Source organism: Centroberyx gerrardi, chromosome 21, assembly GCF_048128805.1.
Source record: "Centroberyx gerrardi isolate f3 chromosome 21, fCenGer3.hap1.cur.20231027, whole genome shotgun sequence".
NCBI lineage: Eukaryota > Metazoa > Chordata > Actinopteri > Beryciformes > Berycidae > Centroberyx > Centroberyx gerrardi.
Genome location: NC_136017.1, coordinates 6,335,307 through 6,357,460, shown reverse-complemented (window position 1 = coordinate 6,357,460; position 22,154 = coordinate 6,335,307). Strand labels below are relative to the sequence as shown.

General features: G+C 45.9%; 1 protein-coding gene across 1 annotated transcript in view; it reads left to right on the top strand.

Annotated features, from left to right (window-relative positions):
- The window catches only part of LOC139930488 (nck-associated protein 5-like), a 144,684-nt gene that overhangs the window by 26,137 nt on the left and 96,393 nt on the right, over positions 1 to 22,154 (top strand). Inside the window, exon 3 of the mRNA XM_071923699.2 lies at positions 15,140 to 15,213. Within this exon, the coding sequence (XP_071779800.2) occupies positions 15,140 to 15,213 (74 nt within the window). The remainder of the gene's footprint in view (positions 1 to 15,139; positions 15,214 to 22,154) is intronic.

The window sequence follows — 22,154 nt, the reverse complement described above, 5'->3', positions numbered from 1 at the left end:
CATACAGCATTAAAGGGCCTGTCAGTTCACTGTAGACAATACAATAACACTCCTGTATGTCGCCTATACACCGGGGAAAAAGACTGAAGCACACTTTCTTTTTTTACTCTTGGTTGCTCTCTCCCCTCGTTTTCTCTGTTCTATCTCTGGCATGATATTCACAGATTCACACACATGAACGTAGTGGACTAATGTGTGTGTGTGTGTGTGTTAAGGGAGTAGACAAGCAGAGTAAAAAGCTCATACACACTGCAAAAACTGACAGTTAAGTTATTTTATCTTGTATCCAGACTTACCAAGCTTATTTTAGGATTTTTTAAATTTTTTTTAAGTTAAATCATCTTACTGCACTGGCAGATAAATTTACCGGTTTCAACAAATTTTACTTTTTTTTAATAATAATAGATCATTTGACTAAAAATATCGTGAAATAAGCTTGATAGGTCTGGAAACAAGTTAAAATCACTGGACAGCTTGTCATTTTTTGCAGTGCAGCCACACTCTCTCCCTCTTTACTGTAGGTTTTCATTCTCTATTCACATTGCACACACACACATTGAGAGTCTCTCCTCTCTCTCTCTCTCTCTCTCTCTCTCTCTCCCTGCCAAACAAAAGATCACCTGCCTGGCTGTGTGATGTGTCAGAGCCCCGAGGGAGAGCCTGCAGGCCCGTGTGGAAGTCAAGTCTCTAACTACTGTGTCATGATGGGCTCCCATTATCTCCCAGGATGCACCGCGGGGCAATTTCACCCACTTGATGCGAGTTGTGGTAGATTAACCTATTTTTGTGAGTATCTGAACTTGCGCTAACACGTATTTGTTAGAGAGTTTGTGTCGTTATGCGTGTGTGTTTTGGTGTTTGACATCCTGATAACGGAAGCCAATCGGGTCTGCGTCGCTTGTGGAGTGAAACCGTTTTAATTCCGTCTGACATGTTTAAAAGAAAATGGCCAGTGATTATTTTCACGACATGAGCCATTCCCTGAAACGTTTCCCCACACTATCCAGCGCTGGGACTCGCTCGTACTCAAAATAAAGCGACGGAGCGGATGCAACGAAAGGCTCGGAGATCTGCCTCGCCTCAAACCCGCCGCAGCGTGTTGCATTATAATAAGGTGCGCTGTGCGGAGAACCTGATTTTCTCTGACGTGGCTAATGTGCTCTGTCAGAAGCGTTTGCTGCTGACGCTAGCCTTGTCTCCGCTCTGTGGAAAGACAGAGAGAGTGTAGAGAGTGCGGCTTTCCGCGTCCGCCCGCCGGCCGCTCGCCGTCGGGAAGCAATGACCTTCATGCCCCTCCCACTATTTGAGGAGGAGGGTCCTGTCAGAGCCGATAGGGGCGAGCTGCTTTCATCGCTCCCTGAGTTGACGTGGTAGACAGCGTTGATCTTTCCGCTGCCCTCTAAAATATAGGCCATCTCAGTTTAGAATATTCTAATCAAGCCCGCTTCATTTTCAAGGCGATTTCCGATTCGCTCGTCATAACATGGCCATCGTCGTCTCGTTATCTCAAATTCCAAGTATCAATATGAGGTGGAGCGTCTGTCAGAGCCGTTGCTGTGATTCGAAGGAGATTCATGCTGGAGGTATTTGATGGTACACTGTTATGAAGAGTCTGGCAGAATCTGGACATTGTTCAATCTGATTGGTTTCCGCAGATCCGGTTATACGCCGCAAAAAGTGTCCATTCCATCGAGCCATTTGGTTTCATACGCAGTGTTGACATCTTTTTGTTCTTAAAATAAGTGAAAAATCCTGCCAGATTCCACCTGTTTCTAGTGCAGATTCAGTTGTTTTAGGCAGAATAAGGCAGATCGCTCCACCAGTATCAAGAAAATTACACTTCTTGTTGATTTGAACTGGAAACAAGTGAAATTATCTCACGCTTTTGGCAGATTGCTTTCAGCATAATAAGATTTTAAGACTCAATACTAGATTTAATGACTTGATATATATTTTTTGCAGCGTGTTGCGGACACTTGACATCAGTAAGTGATTCCTCAGACAAAGCAATTTGGATGCTAGCCTATATCATTAGGTCTTTGTCATTAAAAGACGGGCTATTCATACAAAAGATCCATAAGAACGATCAATATCGCCCAAATGTTGCTACATTTGTCTGTGCGAGTCGTTCGGCCGGCTGGAGCCACCGCTATCCATTCAGATTATTGAGTCTTAGTCACTTTCTAAAGAGGTAATATGATCTGTATGCCTTTCATGAGTCCATAACTCAACTTTATGGTGATATGCTTGTGGCACTCAATGATTTTCCTGGCTCCTCTCAGCATGGCCAGACATCAATGTAATGATCGGGGTTTTATGAGGCGAGCGCAGCGGGCCGTCCCGAGCCTCAGGTGAACGGGGTTGAATGAGGGATGCGTCGCGCCGGACCTTCTGACCCTCAGGGCCGATTGTCCGCGGTGTCAACGGTCAACGACTTGTCTTTGTGTGTGGCCGCGGCGGTCACCGGGGTGGGGGTGGGATGGGGCTATTGTGAAGACCCGTGGCGGCCGGCGGGCTATCGAGCTGCGGCCGATCCATCCATCTGGCCCGGCAGCTGGGCGCGCTTGGCTGGGACGGAGCTCTGGGTGGGCCAGGGAGGGAGCCAGGGGATTTGACTATGCAGGAAGGTATGCAGTGTAAACAACATTCCTATTATCATTTCATTACGTCCGTTTCTATCGGATTATCATCATTTCGCAGGAATTTTCTCGTTGAATTGGTTAGGAGAGGCAGTTTGGGTCAAGTTATTGTTGTGTTCTCTATATCCGTTATTCTTCTCCTAACAGGTCAGGTGTGGCAACAGCCCAACAAAGTGTATGTTGACTAGGCGTTGAGAATTGTAGTACAAAGTCTGACAGACTAACACTGCCCTTCCATTTCACTCAGAAACAAACAAGCTTTATTTTGGAGGCATTTCCTGGTTGGATTTTTCGGCGTTCCCCACCCTTCCTCCCTCTCGCTCCTGCATGAGCCTGAGCATGGGGGGTGGGGAGGGGCGGGGAGGGGTGGGGGGTGGCTGTGAGACTCGAGTCGAACCAGCTGAATTAGTGCATTATTGAGCCTCTCTCCCTGACCCACTTCCCCTACTGCTCGCATGGCTTGACTCCAGCATGGGGTCTATGTACACCAGGATCCTGGAAAGCATTCGAATGGTCTCAGGATACATTTCACTGTAAATGGACCTCTTATGCGCTGCAGTTCTCCGTTAGAGACCGCGCTGAAATGAGGCGATGCTGAAAGCTCTTCATTTTCTTGTCAGGCCTCCATTCAGAGGGACTGGAGTCGGTCGTTTTCAGGCCTCATTGCACACCTAGTGTGATCAACTTCTGACCTGTGAGGGAACAATATAAAAAAGCTCCACTGTGCTCCACATAACGCCATGGTAAACAACTCACTGTGGATGCTGCTCATAATGATTTAATTTTCAGCTGTGCTTTGTTAGGCATGCACACTTCAAGTGACCCTTTGTCTACTGGACTAACTGTAAAAAATGAAACTGTGCATTTAATGAAATTCAGTGTCCATGTGTCTTCTCCTCTACATATCTGCCATTCCTATAAGAGGAGTAGCGGTCATGTTTTTGCAGCCTGTCGCGGAGTCGATATCCTTCGGTCCATTCACCTCCATGAATAGCACAGTCAACGCGGTCAGTCTAACTTGTGACCTACAGGGAACAATATAGAATGCTCCAGTGTGTTCTGCATGGTAAACAGTTCATGCTGAAGGTAATGCTTTCAGGGGTAGAGGGCATCTGATGGGCGAGCCATTGTAACCCCTTAGAATGAGGCCGCTACCTCACTGGAAAGCCCTGGTTCAGAAATGGCTTCCAGAGGGTCCAGAGAATGCGAGAGAATTCGCTAAAAGGGGGGCTGCCCCAGATAAAGAGGGTTAGCTGAGTAAACAAATAATAATGATAGAACAGTGTTGTTATTGTAAGAGCAAATAGCTGGCCTAAGCAAAGGAAATTCAGGTCCTTGCACTGCGACATTTTCCCACAGTAGCGGAACTATCACGTTGTGATCCGAAAAAAAAAAAAAAAACCCCAAGGGGTTCAAACGCTCGTCCGTCTCAGAGGAACATATGAAAACCAGAAAGCAAATTTTTAAAACAAACAAATGATGCTTGAATTCAGGTTCCTGATGGCGAGGTCAGTTATGATAGGGATGAAAATGTAATTTAGTTATCAGATGGGTGCCTCAAAAGTTCTTTAACGCGGCGGCTTAGAGCGCCCAGGCATCTGCTTCAGTCCCGGGACAAGAGAGTATTCAGGTCCACTGATGTCACCCCGTCTGAGAGGCTTAATGAGAAACAGTGCTGATGTCAAATTCCTCTCCAGCTCCCATCTGGAAGAAATAAAACAAATATGGCTGCTAAAAATAAGGCTCCACTTGAGATGATAACAAGGATTTAGTGCCATTAACTGTGTAAATACAGTGTGCGGTCGGCCTCAGATTCATATTGAAATTCCTCCCCGACCTGGATGAGCTCTGACTGTAAAAAGCCCCTTGAAACAGGCTGCAATAATGCCTACCGAAATAGCCTTTTCGAGAATAGCTGACGGTTGATTTAAATATTTTATGCCGCTGAATTATTGGACTCTCACTCCCCTTCCAAATCACTTGACGGGGTGCTTACTGTGGCGAGCGCCGGCACTGAGAGGCCTTTGTGCACGGTAGCCCATGAAGTGGATGCAGTCAAAGTGGGCTGGAGTAGGGTGTGGATGATCTCTTCAAAGAGACTCTGTTCAGCCAAAAACACTGACCTGGCATTGGACCTGAAATGGACGATCATAACTTCCATTGTGCCGTTGATGGGAGACTATCTCCTCTACAGATTTGTAGCTGGCAACTGCTAATGTGTGTAGTTTCTGAAATGCTGCTTTATCAGTAATAGTAGTAGTTTAGTAGCAGTAGTTTATTGGCCATTTGTATTAAAAATACATTGGAATTCCTCTCATCGACACAAAAAAATCCTCTAAACACTAAAAACAACTTATTTTTTGCGTTTTATTGATTGTGTATGTTGTATACATGATCAATAAAACGCTATAAAGAAGACACTAAAAACAGAGGCAATATGCTAAAAACACTAGAAACACTAAAACTAAAAACAGAGAATTTCCATGATAATACTTGACAGTCAGTGGCGATATTAAAGATGCACTTGGCAACTTCGCACTTTGACGGCCCCGAATGGCAGCAAGAGAGAACCTTTTGAATTCGTGAAATTTTGAAGACTTCCTTACTCATAAATCATGTAATGTGATGTCAGTAAACCTAAATTTCTTCTACTTAGTAGCTGGTAGGGAAACATCTTTTTGCAGCAGCCAGGTTCAGCCATCGACGGCGAGTCCAGCTTCTTCTGGACAGAGTATCTACTCTCTCCTGCTAGGCCAAAGGTTTGGTACTTTGCTTTTAAGTTTTGATCGCTTTTAAGATTCACTGTGAGAGATCATGCCCGACTCGTGAAATGAATGTGGGCAAATAAGGCGAATCTACGGCATCTCAATTAGTAGGGATGGCATGCTCTTCCCTGTTGCATGTGATTTAGGCTGACAAGATAGCTTTTTTTACATAAAAATCTTGCCTGGTGCAGCTTTAAGACATATATAATATAAGCAACGTTGGAATTATGTGCATGAAAATTGGTTGGACATGCACCAGACATGGCGTGTCTAACGTCTCACCCGTATTTAACAAGGCAAGTTAAGTAAGGACACATTCTTATTTACAGCAACGGCCCGGGGGAGTAAGCTGGAGCGGGGCGGGACGGTTACCTACATTCACACACCCACGCCAGGACCACTGTGTTGTTGGCCACTGGGCAGCTCCACTGATGCTGCTGGAGTTCAGTGTGTTGCTCTGGGGGGAACGTTGACTAGAGTTGTTTAGAGAGGTGAGCGCATTACTCATTCACTTCCCCCACACAGTCGATCCCCTAGACTCAAACGGGCGACCTTTTGGTCACAAGCCCCGCTTCTTTAACCCCGAGGCGACTGCCGCCCCCGCCGTTTGTCTGTCTGGTGAGATGCGTAGAGCAAAAAACGCGGCGATCGCCCCGTCTGCAGAAATAATTCATATCCAGGGGAATAATCCTGCAGTAGAGGTCAAAAGTCGCCACAACCCATCTCATCTCACATTTCTCATTATTATTCATCTTCTACACCTTCTCTGCACCATCCCCCCCCCCCCCCCCCCCGCTGTATCCCGAGCCGCTCTCCGTGTCTGTCACGTTAGATGGGGAACGCGGCTCTGATAAGCATGAGTGGCACAGGTGGGCTTCGGGACGACAGGAGCGCAAACAAACATCGTCCTCTTGTCACATTTCCATTTCCCCCCGCGGTTATGGCTCCCTGCGCGCCTGCGGGGGCCAATCTCCATCTCCCCCCCCATCCCGAAGGAAGGAGACGGAGAGAAAAAGCGAGGGAGAGGGCGGATAGAAAATCAGAAGCTGACGTTAATGCGTTTCCCCCCTTAGCAGGAATGCGATGCTTTGCCTGCTCGCCTCGACATCTGCCCGGCACCTGGGTCAGCCGGCTCGGCGCGCAGACGGGCCCCGCCGGTAAATCAGCCTCCGGATTAAACAGAGGAGGCCTGTGATAAAGCGGAGGCCTGGCCCTAATGCACGTGAAACGTCAGGGAAGCTGACGGAGTATTCCGGGCGAAAAATATCTCTGCGAAAAACACACTCTCGGGGGTCATGAGATTGCCGCTGAAGAGACATAGTCGTATTTCTGTTTTTTGATTTGTTACCCGGGATATTATCCTCTCTCCTCTTCTCCTCTCCTCTTCTCAACCTTAGAGCAGAGTAGGTGGTGTGTGTGTGTTTTTTTTTCTCTCTCTCTCTTTTGGATTTCACTCTGGTTTCACCCGTGTCTGCTAAGCAGCTAGGGTCATAAAACAAGTTCGCTCTGTGGGTCTTTTTCAGGTGTGTTTGAATTCTTTTTTTTTTCGGCGAGAACATAAATATCTATCCGAGCTTTCCGTTCGAGTCGTAACTCTGGGCCCGGGATCCGCAGAAACTGTTAGCGGCGTTCGCGAGCCAAAACGGTGAGCTGGAAGAAAACTGCTAACGCCTCTCTGACAGAGTGTGAAGTAAACGTAATGACACAAGGCGTACAGTAAAGCCGTAATGAGAGGAGGCGAGAAACGCTGGAGAGTGCAGATAATGCTGAATGGATTCTCTCGGGGGGGGGGGGGGGGGGGAGGCTTTTTGCTCGATCTGTAATGTGCCTAATTTCCCGTGAAGGAATAGAGAGTCGCCGCTACTCGGTCGAGCCGCCGCTCTCGCTGCAGCGCGGCTCGGCTAGGTGTGGCGCCCCGTCCGTCAAAAGCCAGCGTAAACAGAAGCCCGAGTTCCCCCAACATCTGTTCAGCATCAGCCCTCCGCTCTGATCCACCCCTTCCTCTGTCACTTTCCACAGGGTTTCTCTCGCGCTCTCTGTGTTTTCTCTTTCACTCGATTTAACCCCACTTTCCTCCCTCTATCTCTTTCTCTCTACAGTGTGTCTATCTCTCTACACCCCCTCCCTCCCTCCCTCTCTCACACACACACACAGATTTATCTTCTTTCCAATTTTTGATGTCCCTCCCTTCCCTCTCTGTATTGCCTTTGTCTCTCTAATCTCTCTGATCCCTCGTGTCTTTCTCTCCCTCTCTCTTTCTCTTTCTCTTTCTGCACCCTCCCCTCTTTTTCCTGAGCTCTGAGAGGGCATTATTCTTCTGGGTTTGCCAGGTCCAGGTTTCCTTTTCATTTCCGTCATCGCCCCCTTTCCCTCCCCAGTCCATGTACACCTGGCTGAATATTGGCCCCCAGGTGACCATAAAACCTGGCAACCCCCAGGCCTGTAAAGTCTGGGCACAGGCATGCACCCCCCCACCCCCCCCCCCCCACCCCCCCTCCACTCCCGTGTCCCTATTTCCTAGGCTGGAAACATCAATACCGGCACGGACACACAGTGTATTTGTTTTTATTTCTAAAAGAAGCATTCCTCGGCCGCTCCTCCCTGATGTGTGTTTTTGCAGATTTAAAACTGAGGCTGAGAGCGGGAGACAGGAGATTGCAGAGATCAGAGAGAGACAGGGGGAATAGAGAGAGAGAGAGAGAGAGAGAGAGGGGAAAATAAATGTGTGTGAGAAATGGAAAGAGTTGAAAGTCTGAAACGCAGATTACGTGTTTGTGATGATTACATGCCTCAAAAATTGATGAAAGATGAAAGAAACAGCGGTTCCATTTTCTCACAAATCCTTTAATGTCAATCAGGCCTCACTGTCACTGTTCTTCTACCAGACTGCTGTGCAAAGTTTTCTCACCTTCTGTGTATTTTTTGATCTATGTGTAATCAGGACCAGCACAAATTAGAGAGAGCAGGCCAATATACCAGCAAGATAACTGGTTTAGTCAAAACTCGGCAACCAAATCAGACAGATAATGAAAGACAAGCTCCGCATGGCAACTGTTTCATTCCGGTTGCAATTAGCCTCTTCAAAAAGTGTGTACTTTTACTCTTTGTTTTTCTCGGTTTCTCTTGTTTGTTTTGGTTGTAAAACTGGTTTTTAATGTGGATGCTGCTGTCAGTCAAAGTTTCCTATTAGGGACATGCCTCGACTTGACTTGACGCACAGGTTTAGTTAACAAACACACACACACACTCACAAATACACACACTCACACACCCACACACAAGCCATGATGCATTCACCCACTCTTCCACACAGGTAGCTCTGTGGAAGTGATCGAATAGCGATGTCAGATCCGATGTATTTCATTTCTCAGCTATTTTTCCCCCTTCGCCCCGTGTGATTTACGCGGCGAACAGCTTTGCCACTGTTCCCAACAGGCATGAATGGCCGACTCTGTCAAAACCGGGAGGAGACGGAACAGACGGGGGGTTATTTGAGTGTTGGGACGTATCTTAATGTTTGGAAAGATAATCTGAGGGGATTTGGATTCCTGACGGTGGCGAGGTGTTGAAGTTTGGGCCGGGCCGGGCTTTAGGTGCTGCTGGAGGAGGAACATCAGATAACCCAAACTACTGAAACCCACCCTAGATGATGAACAGGCTCTCTTTTGTGTCTCAGGTAATCCATATTCCCCGACGCTCAGGTACGCAGATGAAGAATATCCTTCTCACTGGAGGCATTTGTTACACGAATGTCCTCTAGTCAATAAAGCCACTGTGTGAGTCTCCAATACGTTACAGTCACTGAGGATTTAAGTGCAATTAAGTGGTAGAGTGTACAGCTTTCAGCATTGTTCACTGAGTAGTAGTTAATTTACTGCAAGGTAGTAAAAGTTAAAGTAATAATCCGTGACATTTTCATATAAATAAATGTCTGTTTTGACACTCTTGCCAGTTGAAATAACACTTTTCATTAAAGCTTTTACATTTGCTGTTCTAAACAGACGATGTATTATTCAATATTCTCTTGAAAAAAATAATTTCCTTTACGAATTCATCAAGTCATTGGCACACAGGAAACAGTTGTCCTTTGCCAGGCCGCCGCAGTGTGATGAAAACACTCAGCATCACGTTCGTCCCTGACTCCAAATCATCTTTTATAGATCAAGCTGACAGTGCGCAGATCTCGATAGCTTTTCCCACGTGAAAAATCACAGGTATTAACCTGAGTAGCTGCCCTTCCCACTGATAACAGGATTTGAGGCAGAGCCTCTGTGTGCTGTCAAGGCAGGACTATCAGCTGACTTATCAGGCTGTGAGGAGATGAGAGGCCGATGGCTGAGCTGATACTATGACACCAGGCCACTGGGATGTGAGTAATGACCTCGGAGTGAAGGATCATCAGCACAGTGCCTCAAAACATGCTGATAAGACTAATGAATTTAGCTGAGGCTGGCTGATATGGATAGAACAAAGATACAAGCAGAGGCAGGTTCCTATAAATCCGCATACAGAGACAATTAGTCATGCTGATTAGTTCATTACTTCAATAAGATAGGGAAGATAGGACCACGGTCATTATAAATTATATTGGCATACAGGAATGATTATTCATTGAAGCTGATTGAATTTGCAATGTTTACATCTCAACTATAGACATACCGCCCGAGTATTGGAAAATCCCAGTCCGATCTGTGGCAGAAAGCCAAGTGTGAATGCCCAGATACATCAGATGTGATATATCTCCCACACCTTGAAAAGCCACTATCATAATTCATTCTCAAGTACGCCATAAAAAATACCCCCAGAAAGAAATCTTACATTCTATTGGCATAACCTTTGACTGCCATAACCCATTTAGGGAGTTCCACTTTCCATCAAATCCGCCGCTGGGGTTTTCAGTCGGCGTTAGCGGGTCCCGAAGGCCGCGCCGGCATGTCATCAGTCTGCGCCTGCATCGCGGCGAGCAGAGATAGGTCGATGTGACGGGTTGGGGGGGTGAAGCTGCTGGGGTGGACAGAGTATAAGGGGTCGTGACCTTGTCTTCGGCAGGGTCGCGTTCCCAGACTGCAGTGCGGGGCTCTGCGGGCTTCTGCAAGGTGTCTTATCTGTAACGCCCGGCCCGCGCCTCAGATCTCGAGGTGCTGCGGGAAATCCATTTTCGGCGAGGACTTCAAGGAGCACATGCCGACCTCGCCGGCAACTGGGTCAGAGGTTTATCTAGCTCACGGTTTAGTCCTTTTTTCAGTCGGCTCCAAAGAAGCCTATATAGGAACCAGACGCTTGTCTAGGATATCATCCCATCCCTCCTAATCTCTAAGAATGTGTGAATGTGCGGAGAGCGCTATAGCGGAGCTCATACGGATGAATAATGAATCTAATGTTTTATTACTGAAAAATCTGGACCATTAATCTTAAACAGATTGCTTTGGGTGTGTGAGTGTGTCTGTATGTCTGTCTGTTTGTGTGTGTGTGTGTGTGTTGTGTGTATAAGCATGTGCCCGCTTGCTTCTGTGAACGCACGTAGCAAAGCCAAGTTTTTTTTTTTTATTTCCCCCCTCCCGGCTCCTGAGTGCCAAAGCAGTGGGGGACGGCGCTCATATTTTAAAATTTCATAAAGATTAGGAGGCACATGAGCAGTTGGAGGGGACTGGATATGGGACTCACGCCGCGCACAAAGGGAGCCGGGGGGGGGGGCAGGGGGGTGGGGGAGGCTCTTCCCTCGGCAGCTACCGAGCGCTTCCTTATCAGACGCTCTCACACACAGGGTAAACATGACCGGGTAAACATTACGGAGAACCTGCGGCCATAGAGCAGCAGCAGCATCAGCAAACACATTACCAGGAAGCTAAAGCCTGACCCTGCCACAGCCCCCGTCCACATCATCGCAACAGCAAAAACCTGTCAGGAATAAGAAATGGATGTTCAGGCATTAGTAAGAGATGAAGTCATACGAATGATTGATTCTTTTTCGACTTCTTTATTTCTAGGGTTAGGCCGATATGTCATTGATTAGCCGTTTAAAAGATGCCTAAATGGTTGTAGACATCCAGACTAAAATGAGGCTACATAGGGTTTAAATGGACTTCTCTTGTGCATATTTTTATATATTTACAAGTGTTTATGCATTGTTTAAATATGCAATAATGTATTTACTGCTTGGTCTAAAACTGGGCTACACATAGCCAAAAAAGATCCAGGGCTAAATGAGAGCTAAAGCAGATACACAACGTCGAAATGACGTCTAGTGCTTAGTGGGTTATTAAATGTGGTCATGTGGTCCACTGCTGATAAGGTCTTTGCACATTTCAGTTATTGATTTAATTGTTCAATAATGTTTTCTGTAAATTATATATAGTCTATCCAAGACTTTTCTTGCCATTAAATAGCTGTGGTTCTGCCTTAAAGAGCGTCCAACCCAACCTAAAACAATTTCACTAGTCTGGTTTTAGTGTCCCATGATGGTCTAAATGCTGTTTCAGAGGCTTTTTCCACCCCGACAAGAAGAAAATTCAGCAGAAAACACTGAATCCTTGTCATTTTTTAGGCACGACAACGGAGAAATCTAAAGATCTTGATAATATCTTTCAAACAAAATATTGGTATCGGCCTTCAAAGACCCATATCAGTGGAACCCTTCCCTTTTTCAAATAAATTCTGGAGGTAAACAAACAGATGCACCACACACATAAGTCTCATGAGGGTGTTGGCTTTTACTGCTTGTCTCGTGAAGTTGCTGTCTCGGAGAAGTGCACAGTGTGATTTTTTTTATTATACCTCCCTATGATTTAGTATACTTTTCTGTGGAGGTGATTACGCACTCCTTATGAGCTTAGTGCTCTTAGGACGTTTTAACCACTGTAAGGGATTGTTGGGGCTGTTTCGAGCGCCGGTCCTGAGAAATATGCCTCCGATAAAGTCTCAGGTCAGTAAATTTTTTTCTTTTTTTTTTTTTTCTTTACACGTGAGTACCTGGGCCTCGTGGGAACGTTGCAGCTTTCACTCACGCCGTAAAACCGTCAGAAATAATGCCTGGCTGGAGATATAACACACGGCGTTACATACACGAGTCGTGCTTTAAATCTCCACTTTAAATACCTTCCCGCTTCACATGACAACAAGCACGCCGCATTCCCCGCATTCCTTCGGGTACGCCGAGGATTATTCCAGTGGCCTATCATTAGGAGAGGTCTACGCGATGACAACAGAGACTTTAGGCAGCTTTACTTCACGTTTGATGTGGCCTGTAAATATTTCCCCTGACACGGCGCTTTGATGAAGAAGGTTCCCCTTTGTGCGGCAGCTCTAATCATTATGGGATCGTGTTGCTAATGGTCTTTTGGAGACAGACGTTTTATTCCAGACATTTTTTTTTCTGGCCGTTTTGGAAAGAGAAACCGTGTCAAACGTTTCATTTGATTAGACCGCAGAGCGACGAGCAATGCTGCTTTCTTGCATGTTTTGTCGATGTTTTTGTAGCTGAATTTTGTTACTACTGAACACCAGTGACCCCGCATCACTAATAACGCTGATATTTGTGAAGATTTTGACTGGAAAGCACATTTTGCAGCTACCAGCGTCACCCCATCCACCCGCCCAGTCAGGAGGAACATGGCTGTGATGATTTGCCATGGTTTCTGATATTGATTAACTGTTACTGGAACCAACAGCAGATTAAACTTTTGGGAACTTAGTTTAGCACTAATGGCCTTTCAGCTGCGGTGTGAGTGGCATCCCAGCTGGGTGCTGTGGCATTCTGTGACTACCAGATGGCTTTGGGGCACATGTTGGCACACACTGCAATTGGTTGATTTCCAAACATGGACTATTTGTCGCATTGGTTAAGTCAAATTTGATCGGGATGATGAAGATGATGAAAGAAAGAATGAAAAGATGACAAAGTGATGTTATTTTGTTGCCGTTTTCTCTTAGAAATAATGGAAAGTGTGCAAAAAATTGGAAAAAGTGGCCCCTCACTGGTAAGCATCGATCTGTTTTGATGTTTCTGGCCTCGGTCCTATTCGACTAATGGTCACCCAGAGTGCCCTTGACTGCCGACTCGGCAGGAAGCCTGGGCCTTTGCCATGCTCTGCTGGCACCGGGGCGAGCTGTGTGGCGCTGGGTGTCTTCGAGTGACAGTCTCAGATGTGAGATTAAGTGTGATAATTGCTCCAGCAGCAACAGCGGGAGAGTGGCACCCTGGGAAGAGAAAGGAGACAAAACAACTTCACTTGCTGTATTTAGACCAGCCGCTTGTGGTTCTGAGCATCTGGCTATCACAAGCTTGGCCTCAAGGCTACAGGTTAAAAAAAGCTCCTGCAGAGATAGCAGCGGTTTTTAAAGTCTGGGTCAGGACCCAAAGGTGGGTCACAGGAAGGTTAAAAACGTTTTTGACGTTATTCTGGACAAATAAGTAAAAGTTCTTGGGTTGTGTTATTTTGCCAAAGGGCTACTTTAATGTTTATTGTGCTGGGTGAAATCATTTAATCTTGTAAAAATGTTATTTTGAACAAGCCAACACATTAGCCTGCAAAATATGGGTTATTATGGGTTGTGAATATAAATAGATTCACAATGTGGTTCCATATAGACCCATCTTTTTTTTTTCTTATGCGCATGCAAGTGTCTGTTTCTGTTTCACAACCTGGTCCTCAGGAGAGTTTGAATACTACTGGCCCAGTGACCTGTTTCAGCAGATCTATTTGAACATAAACAAATGTAATTTTTGTGCAGAAGTGCTTTACTCCTGCCACTGACTAATGAGCGGACTCTGTGATTCCCAGCCTAGTGACCTCTCCATGGGAATCCCCATTATTCAATTACACTTTGAGAGCACATGACCGGCGAGTCTAGAAATCAATGGAGAGCATCTGTCCCGGGGAGATAACGGTTTACCCAGGAGATGCGTCATGAGCTGTCAAGCTAACATCTAATTAATTAGTCTGAAACCAGGGCCGCTCCAATCTGACAGCATCAAGCCACAACTGGCTGTGTATTATGCAGGTATAACTCAACTGTATCGTGTCTCCAAACCCAGATGGTTGAAGCACCATGCCTATGTGGCCTATTTCTTATGGTCGCGCCCCCTTCTGTTTTATGTAGTCAGACCATTAAGAAGCAAATCATTAGGCCGAAGCCAAGGAAGCCTGACATCTGTTTTTTCCATTCTGCTCTTAGCCTTAGCTCATTTCATCCATGCTGTAACTCAGTAGCGCACGTTTTGTGAGTGTGGGTTATTCCCAGCTGACATTACACAGCTGGGCTCGCTCCTGGGCCAGCCGTTAGAAGTTACCCAGAGGTGCTTCTGGAGTTACACACAGAGAGAGAGAGAGGGAGAGAGAGAGGGAGAGAGAGAGAGAGAGAGAGAGAGAGAGAGAGGGAGAGAGAGAGAACCTCAACCGATTAATCACACCTTTTGAAAAGTAGTTCTGTGCTGGTTCGCTGTTCTTCACACTTGGAAATCCCATGTATAGAAACAAAGCTGAGAAAATACACAGTCCAAATACTGATTTTACTGCATGGGCAAACTACATCTTATGTGCACATTTCACCAATGAACTTAAATCGGAATGCTGTTATTATTTAGGCTCAACTGATGATGATCAGAACAAAGACCTCGATTGAAGTAGGTTTTCTTAGAATAATCCGCCTGTGTTTCCAATTAACTTATATTCACTGTGAGTGTTTGCGCATTGAATCCATTGTTTACACTTGGCTTTTCTCATCTCTTCTTGGCAGGAATACATGGACGCCAACAAATGCATCGAGGAGCTTCTCAAACAGCTTGAGGAGGAGCGTCGAAATGTCCGAAGGTAAGAGGGTCTGAAGACTTTTGGGCAGATGTTTTATTGCCTGTGGATATCAGCAGCTGCCTGCAATCCATTCCCGACCAGAGGCAGCAGAACAATGTTGTTTGGTTTGGAGCGCAAGACAAGCTTTGTACGGCGGTCTTGAGAAATGCTTTTTGTGCTGGAAGCGCACTAAAAGTGGCGGACAAAGGGGAGACTCTGGGCCCAGTGTGGGGTTGACTGGGGGCATTTCTCATGGAGGTCCTTTGGAGGGGATTTGCCCAGACAATGGGAATGAAGAGCTTATGGAGATGCCAATCTAATGACCTTGTCCCCTCCATGCTCCTATCCTCCTGGCCCTTCCAGTGACGCACCGCCCCCACAGAAAAGAGAGACAATTTTTAAACTTCACCCTCTTTTGTAGAACCCTTTCTCCATCTCAATGGAGTTGTATCCCCCCCAGCTCAAAGTAATTTTCCCCCTGAGTGAGCAGAGAGGGGCTGGGGGTTGGACACAGGGGGATAGGGGTTTCAGAGTGGGTGGCTGGGGGGATGGATGACCACTGACCATCCCCTTTACTAGGCCAGGGCAGCCCCTTAATAAAGGAAGTGATGTGTAAAGGAATGACCCTCCCGTCCCGGCCACTCCCGCCCCTCTTTATAAGAGAGGGGAGTCGTCTTCGTTGACACCCAGAGTGACCTAAGAGCCACTTAGAATGACCCAAATGTCTTTGTACGGACTGACCCGTGCTTGGGCCGGAGGACCACGGTCGCAAGTGGCTGTTTCAAAGCCATGAACTTGTAAATACTCGATGATGCGATTGGGGTGGGCAGCGTTACCCATCGTCAGCCCTGTGGTTGATCACGGGTAGCATGGGTGAAGTCGCGTGGTTCAGCCCCTTGGTGTAAACTCACTCTGACGTTGCAGGAGGCTTCGCCGTTTGAATTGGGCTCTTTTTCAAGCGAGGATCAGATAAGATAAGCGTTCCACATTTCCAGGCATGTGATGCTGGTGAGCGTTGGGTTTGTGGTTCGAGCCTGGCTGAGGGCAAGCGCCGAGTACGAAAAAAAAAGATGCCGGTTGCAAGGGAGCATCAGTTACACACGCTCCCTTCTGTCTCCTACAGAGCGCAGTGACAGGTAACACTGAAGGAAGTTTTGCACGGTTGAGACGGGATTGCCTAGACGTCGTAAACAAACCGACGCAAATTCAGCGAGTGCCGTGCCTCGAGAATCCCTCATGTCTTTGAAGCAGACACATTTTTTAGAAACAACATACCACCAGGCAGGATCTGTACTGCCTTGTGTTTTTTTCTCCAGTGTTGTTAGATTCGGAGTGGCGACAGTGATAAATGACTTCACAAAGGCTTTTGTTCAGCTAAAACACAGACCGCAAGTCAAGAAAACGCCTCCTTCCCCTTATTAGGCGGCGTCTCACGACTCGGTAGACGTTTCCCCTCACCGGCCCTCCGCCCCGCAGAATATGGGGCCCATCAATCCGTCAAGAGGAGAAAGAGAAGGCCTTACATTCCACTGGTTCTCCGCATCCCTATTTCATGACCCAGTGACCCACTGCATTCATGTCTTTCCTTGTACCATATTATAGGGTAGTTTCACACTGGTGAAGTACACAGATGGGACAATTATGACTTCTTTTTTTTTTACACACTCAGTACTCATTGGAGTCATGTGGGGATACAGATCTCTACTCTAATATCCCTGTAATTGTGTTATATGAAAATATAATATGATTTTCCCTCTGTTGGAACTAGGTTTTTCCCTGAGAAAGGACATCCTGGAGTTAATTACATGAATCTAACTAAACATACTAAATATTTTTCAGCTTGGTTTTCATCCTTTTTTTTTATTGTCAAAAGCATCTGCTGTATCCTAAACATCCTAATGCCCAATGCATGCACACACACACACACACACACACACACACACACCATCTCTCACACTCAGTCACAGCATCACTGCTCGATGGAGCACAAAACCCCAGTGGGATGCTGGCCGGGCTTTCCTGCTCCCTCTATTCAATGTGATCACGTCCTTGACAGACACAAACAAAGGCTCCACGGCGCTGTGTCAACATCAGATGGAACAAATCCAAACCTGGCAACATCACATGAAAACGTACAGTAGGAGCCTGACCCGGGTTGCCAGTTATTCATCACTCGGTCGCAGTGTTCTCTCATTAAATATGATTGAATGTCTTTTTAAAGCCATTGCTCTGTATCGTGTTACAGTATCGTTACTGGTGGCCTAGAAACGTCCACTGGTGACACACAGTCGTATGGATGTGCAGGGGGAAAGGGACCCTATTAAGGATTTGTCTGGATCTGCTGAGTGACAGCCATGTGTAGGAGGGACATATGGATGCTCCGCAACGCTAAAAAGCATGACGGGCCGGGCCTGAGTTTGCATGACCTCTTTTTGACAAGCTGCTGTGTCAAGGCACCGTGACTGTGTAATCTTCCCTTTGGATTAAAACAATGTCGATTAGAATTTTTCCCTCTATCTCCGCTTCCATGCGTTCTCCCACTCTTGATTTGTCACTGTGCTGAGCTGGTGTTTGTGTTTTTTCCCCCTGAATCTTCCTTTGACCTTGTTTTTAGTGGGTCGTGCGTGCCAGCGCTGGCCCATATTGAGTCACATGGCCTGAAGCTGGCCTCACCTGCCATTTTCTGCCTGCCGGAGCAGATGGTGTTCGTCTGTGACCCCTTCCACACCTTGGAGGACAGGGAGGGAACGGAGAGGGACGAGGAGGGCGTCCGGCAGGCAGGCAGGGGGCCCCGCTCGGAGCGCCTGGGAGGTGGGGAGGTGTGGAGAGGGGGAGGCAGGGGACTCAGCTGGAGATCCACGGGGCTTGGGACAGGTTGTGGGGAGCAGGCGGCTGCAGCTGCAGTCCCGGCCGAAAGGACATTAGCTGCGACATCTGCTGATCAATAAGCTATTTGTCACGTTCATAGAGCAATGGTGCTTCGAAGGAGGCAGGGAGAAAAAGCGGAGGTCAGATGCATGCTTAGCTGAGGGATTATAGGTAATAGGAGTTTCTTTGTTTAAGTGAATTTGCCTGTGGGTAGAATTGGAAATTGACCAGTTTTGTCCTGTAACCGCCCTAGATTTATACCCATTTGTCCTTGCCTGATCAGACGGGGATGGGTTCAGGATTTTGGATTGTTGCTATGAGAGCAGCTACTAAAGTCAGCTTGAAAGACTCGATCCTTTTTAATTTGTTTAAGTGCAGTTTTATTTTTAGATGTATAGGCTAATCTGTCCTTGATCAGCACACCTACATATATCCCTCACTTTCATTTTGACGTGCTTAGTCCACATTTTTCTTTCATTTCCTTAATGATCAAGAATATACTGAGTTGTTTAGTTGCTAATCATTTGAATCGATACAAATGGAAACATCGTGTTACCACAGAAGTTGAATGACACTGAAGTTGAATGTCAAACAGGTTCAAAAAGCACTTTGATGGAGAGAGCCTGAGTGTGTTCCTTAAATGTGTTGATTAGGGGGCGCTGATGAAAGAAAACGTCCTTGCCCTCCTGTGAGGATGGCGAGGTTGAGCGAGAGAGGAAAAGTGTGTGAGCGTATACGCATGAGGGAAAAAGACTGCGTGAGCACGAAGCTGGGGAACAGCTTACGAGTCTGCGCCTCGCTGATGTTACTACAAGGCGTATCTGGCCTCAAAGACGCCTGTGTGCTGCCGGCGGTCTGAGCAAGATGAAAGGCTGTAATCCTCAGTGGAAGTATGTGGCAAGGCCTGTTCTGTCGATGAGGAGGTGGATAGGGCTCAGCCTCCCGCAAACCCTCCAACGCCCCAAGGATCTGCCGTCTCGCTTGGGCAAGAGCCATGCATTTTACAACTTTAATTGGATAAGTTGACCGGTCTAATGCAATAATTTGATCACACTAAGCCCCAAAGAGATCTAATGTGCTCCCGAAGTATATTTGTGTGCCCTCTGAAGTGAAGGACTTAGCCTAATCCATCGATTAGAGGTCACTTTACGACCCAGGAGTCCTTCATAACTTGGCATTCAAAATACCTCAAAGAGCATTATTCAGTTGGTGAATAAAGCAATCCATTACACACTTCTTTGGAAAGCCTCATCAAAAACCTTCAGTCGCTGATGGCACTTGGTGAAGTGAGCTTTTGAAATCAGTGGGTATTTTTCTTAAGATTTTCCATGTGTGTCTTTAATGAAAATAGCTTTGCTTCGAGCTCATCAAGTGTAAAGCCTGAACAATCAAATGCTAAACTAAGCAGCAATCACGGGAAAAGCGCGTGTCCCTTTGAAGTGTTCCATCTGTAATTAGCAAAAAAGCTGTTCACCTCTCCTCATAGCTTGTTTGGTTATGAGCGTACAGTAGCTGGCCTTGCATAGCAATGCGCCTTGTTGATTTTTACCGTACTTGTCAGTCGGCGAGGAGCTAACTGTGAACGTGATGATGAAACGCCTGAACCAATTAGCTAAGGAGGTGACACAGCTGCTGACCCGGAACACCAGTCATCGGTGCCTGCTAGTAGGGAAGAGCGGGGTAAGATGAGCCGGTTTTTACTCAAAATGTTATGTTGGCAAGGAAAAGTGAGACGAGAAAAGTGCTTCCACCCATATTTCAGGATCTTGACTTTGGGGGTAAATTGATCCTAGCAAGTGGGTAAATTGAGCCACTTGTGGGCAAACTGAGCCACTGAATTATTCATGTTGGAGTCCGGATGAAATACAAATAAACTATGTCTATGTCAAATGAGATTGAAGACAATGTTGTCAATGGAAGTCTCTCTCAACTTACCCACTGGTTCATCTTACCCCGCTCTCCCCTACCGTACACAGTACATCCAGGGACTGTAAATGCCAAAGGCCCCAGCTTTGATTTACGTGCAAAGTCCAGGCCCGGCTAAATACATGCATCAGTTTTATGGAGCTTATGAGAGGAAGAGGTTAATCGAACGGGTTAATGAAGCTTTTTATTGATACTCTCTCAAGGTCGTTTCACCGCCGCATTCCCATGCACGCTCGGTGAGAGTACTTAAGCGGTGATATGCTATGCTTGGCCCCTCTGCCTCCCTGCCCACATATCATTATCCATAAGGGGAGACCGCCTTCGTGAAGCGATACGTTTCAGTCAAGGTTAAAAATAAAGCCAAGTAGCTGTCGTACTGTACCTAATCTGAAAAAATAAGTCATGATATTTAGCATAACAGATCTGTCATTTCACTGTAGATGGATTTATTAGAATGCGAGCGTAAAGAAGTGATAAACTGGATTTTTGTTTGGGTTTGCATGGATATAATGGTTTCTCAACATGGATATACAATGTTTTTTGTAAGACTTGTGACATGTATTCCTGGTATTTGGATTGAGCGAGGTATTATCTGCATTCCTCGAAGCAATTAGCCGTGTTTAAGAGCAGAGTCTTACGGCTAATTACCGCTGGTATTTGTCTGAGTTCTCACTCATTAATTTGAATGGCTTTAACTGTAAAACAAATAATCTTTGAATTGCACATTGCACAGTTTCAGCATATTTAATTTTTTATCTGATTTCAGGCATTTTAGCATTGTCTGTCGTACCTTTGATTATTTGAAGGTTGGCGACAGCATTCATGTCTATTAACTTTAGTTGAGTTCCTCTCCAGTGTGCAATGAAAGGATTTTTTTTATCAAGATCAGCTTTGGGAGAATGTGCCGCGACTCCTTTTGTGCTCTTGAAAGCGTGCCGTTATTTTGACTGATATGTGTGCTGTGAAGCGCTTTGGGAAACATCCTCGTGTTAAGATAAGCGGAGCGGTAGATCTGGTGCGGCTTCGACTGTTGATAGAGGCCGTGTGCTTTTGACTGGAGGAAGTCACAGTGGCTGCACCTGTGCTATTTACCTGCATCCTCTCATCTCTCTGGGGAAACACTGGAGAGAGGTGAAGTTTACTGGAGAGACAAGACACTGCTATCAGTCTGTGAATCTAGTATTGAGTTATAAAAACTTATTTTTCTTCAGAAAATGAAACAAATCTGCCAGTGGGGTGATATTTTCACTTGGTGCCAATCCAAATCAACTCCTTTCAAGAATATTCTTCAATCAAGTGACATTTTCTTGATACTAATATGCCTATTCCACTTATTTCCAATGTAATTTCACTTGTTTTTGGAATTTTCTAGAGACAAGCGTCAATATCTTGCCATAATAAGGCAGGTCATTCTACTACTATCAACGAAAATGAAGAAAATTGTTGAAACAAGTTGATTTCCATTAGAAACAAGTGAAATTGTCTTATCCCAAGGGCCGGTTGTTGTTATTACAACTCAACATGAGATTAATGACTCACTAAAACTGCTAAATGTCTCATTTTAACATCAATCATTACATTATACCGTATTCATTTTGAAACATTAGTGCCTCTACCAGACTCATGTTGCATTTTACATTGCGAGCCACTGGGTCGGATTTCGCGGGAAATCTGTTTGTGCTTTACGGCTCAAAACAGGAAGAGGGCGCTGTTCTTCCAGCGCAAACAGAGCTAAAGCGTTCAGAGTTTCTCGCAATGGCAGATGGGGGAACGAGTGAAAGAAAAAAAATCACTTTCAACATGTTCATCCTCTTCAGTAACGCAAGCGAAGAAAAGCTTTGACTGAAGAAGCAAAGATCCTCTCTGCGACAGAAACCACCAGGGTTTTGTGGTCTTGTAAATGTAGTCTTAATTTTGAGATACCAATCATCTCCACCATGGTCTTATTTGTTTACAGTAATCATACCAAGGTATCACAGTTCATTTGGCGTTTAAAAATGCTACATGTATTGCAACACCTACTACCACAGTGTTATTAACTCATGTTATTAGCCCTACCTAAACACAAAAACTAGTTGAACATGACACACCCTGTTTAATAAGAGTGTGTGTGTGTTTCCAGTCCCTTTTATTTGACTTCATCTCTGTGAATCCCGCCTGCTCTAGCC